General features: G+C 34.6%; 1 protein-coding gene across 1 annotated transcript; it reads right to left on the reverse strand.

The window, feature by feature from the left end:
• Positions 1 to 1,486, reverse strand: LOC118491513. The gene is made up of 4 exons (XM_035989350.1): positions 1,240 to 1,486; positions 263 to 530; positions 64 to 132; positions 1 to 8 (listed from the first exon to the last, which is right to left on the reverse strand). The coding sequence occupies exons 1-4, from the start codon at positions 1,396 to 1,398 to the stop codon at positions 1 to 3; spliced, it is 504 nt and encodes a 167-aa protein (XP_035845243.1). The 5' UTR covers positions 1,399 to 1,486.
• Between the last annotated feature and the right edge of the window lie 1,174 nt (positions 1,487 to 2,660).

Genomic DNA, 2,660 nt, shown 5'->3' on the forward strand with positions numbered 1-2,660 from the left:
CTAAACATCTACATTATCAAACAAATATGTTCACATATGTTTATATCACAGAAAAATACTTACTCCACATCTTGGAGTTCAAAGTTGATCCTTTTCCTTTCTTTAGGAGCTTTTCCATATATGTCCATATCACTACAGGAAAGGACAGTACCAGCAACATATGCAATAAAATAAGGACGATCACTTCCCAACCAAAATACAGACCAAATTTAACAAATGTTTCGGAAAAGTTACAAAAACTGGAAGTAAACAAAATACATACCAACAGTCAAAAGGTCTTGGCATTCTCCTTTGTCAATAAGTGAATGTGAGATCAGCTTAAAACCGTATTCAACACCTTCCCAACCAACAACAGGTCTAACAGTTGTACAACGATAAAAGTTAATCTTATAAGCATGATTCACAACTTTGTATGGGTCCAGGTTTTCACCAACACCAAACCTGGACAAAACAACAACCGAATCTTCCTGAAGTTGGGAGTCAAAAAAAGATATCAAAGGGCCCTTGATACCAGCCTGAATCTTACAACCCTGAAATTTAAGAAAAAAACCGTAACATCAAAATACATTACAAAGCTAAAAAACCTAATATCATAATGCACCCAAACCCTAACTCGAATAAATGAATCTCACAAAGATGATTTGTAGCCTGAAACTTTCAACCGAATCTTACAACACGGAACAATAGTCATGATTTGAAGTCTGGATCTTTCATCCCAGAATACATTACAAAGTTTTATTAAAAAACATAATATCATACCCAAACACAAACTCGAACAAATGAATCTTACAAAGATGATTTGTAGTCTGAATTATTGTCCCGAATGTTACAACCCAGAATACAGGAAGGTGTTTAATACTTTAATCTTTCAAAAGAGAATACACCACGGAACAATACTCATTTGTTTACATCCTTAGAACAACAAACAGAAATAAATACAAATAACTTCTCATACAAATCATTTTTAATAAATGAAAATCATTTAAATCCATTACAACCCTGAAATGTAAGAAAAAAACCGTAATATCAAAATACATTACAAAGTTAAAAAAACCTAATATCATAATGTACCCAAACGCTAACTCGAATAAACGAATCTTACAAAGATGATTTGTAACCTGAATCTTTCAACCGAATCTTACAACATGAAACAATAGTCAAGATTTGAAGCCTGGATCCTTCATCCCAGAATACATCACGGAACAATAGTCATGGAAAAGAAAGTTAAAAAGTATATACCTTCTCATCCAGCAAGATCAGTTCCATCCGAAACATTTGCATCCATTTTCTGATAATTCGAGCCTTTAGGTTCCACATATCTTTCGACGGATTGAGATCATCGATGAAACTGAGAGAACAAGTCGATCCAGAAGCTTCAAACATGTCCGATTTTGACATCTCCGTGTGTTATTGATGATGAAGATCTGTAGAGAAAGAAAAAAGAAGAGAGTAATGAAGAAGAAGAAGTTCCGGGGATTTGAAGAGAGATGAGAGATTTAGGTGAAGTGAGAGATGTGAAGAGAAATGTGATGATGATATTCAGAATCATTAAATGCAATAACCTTTCCCCCATGCAATTCAAATTTCCCCCCAATCTACTTATTATTATTTAATTTCGAAAATTACAAACTAAATACAATATCTATTAATCTTTAACATTTTAATTGATATATTTATAACATCATAATATTGATATATTTATGACATCATCAAATCCTATGTGGCATGCCTCTATGATTGACAAGTACCCAAATTTACATCATCCTTACTTCTCCTTTTATAGATAAGTAGATAGATTATGTAAATATAAATATGTACATAATAATAAAACTAGGATTAACAAAGAAACGGTCCAACTCGGCCCAGTTAAAAAACCCAATCGGTTAATAAATAAGCCGGAGATAGAAAACCCTCCATAACAAGCAGACATCAAGGGCTCACACACTCACAGTATTAGGGTTCTTCCAAAACTATCATTTTAAGCTTCACATCCCTCAAGAATCAAAATCAACAATGGCGCTTGGTTCACAACCGCTTTGTCACACCCCTAATTTCCACGTGTCACCGGTAGGCCCGGTGGGGGATTATCGTGACGTAGTTGATATCGTCATAGTCAAACAACACAAATTATAATGCACAGCAGAAGCAAAGATAGATTTATTTCAACTTAAAATTTATTGTAATATCCAAGTATCACAAAATGTCGAAATAATATCCACAGGCAGAATCAAACAAACAGGAACTTCATTTCAACAGACTTCATGCATCCTAAGCTTGCGAGACTTCTATGGATGCTTAAGGAGTAACCAGCCTATTACGCGTAGTACCTGCACTTAGTCTTTTTGGAAAATACGTCAGTTTACACTGGTAAATACAATTTAACTGACTCATTTTTGAAAAGGTTTAAAATTGATTTAACTGCACGTGGCATAAAACTTTTTATAACTTGGGATAATTATTTGCTTAATAATCTTGTAAAAGAATTACATGTTCATTCTGCGTTCAGTAGCCCGGGTTCGTTCCGGGTTAAGGATTAATAGACACACCACTTAATATAATTCCCCGCGAGACTTCTCTCGTACCGACGATTATACATGTTATACAGCGCTACGGGTGTGCGCCTACACCCGAGTGCTAAGGTCGTGGCCATTCTTTGAATG

Source organism: Helianthus annuus, chromosome 4 (genome assembly GCF_002127325.2).
Source record: "Helianthus annuus cultivar XRQ/B chromosome 4, HanXRQr2.0-SUNRISE, whole genome shotgun sequence".
In the NCBI taxonomy this organism is placed as follows: Eukaryota; Viridiplantae; Streptophyta; class Magnoliopsida; order Asterales; family Asteraceae; genus Helianthus; species Helianthus annuus.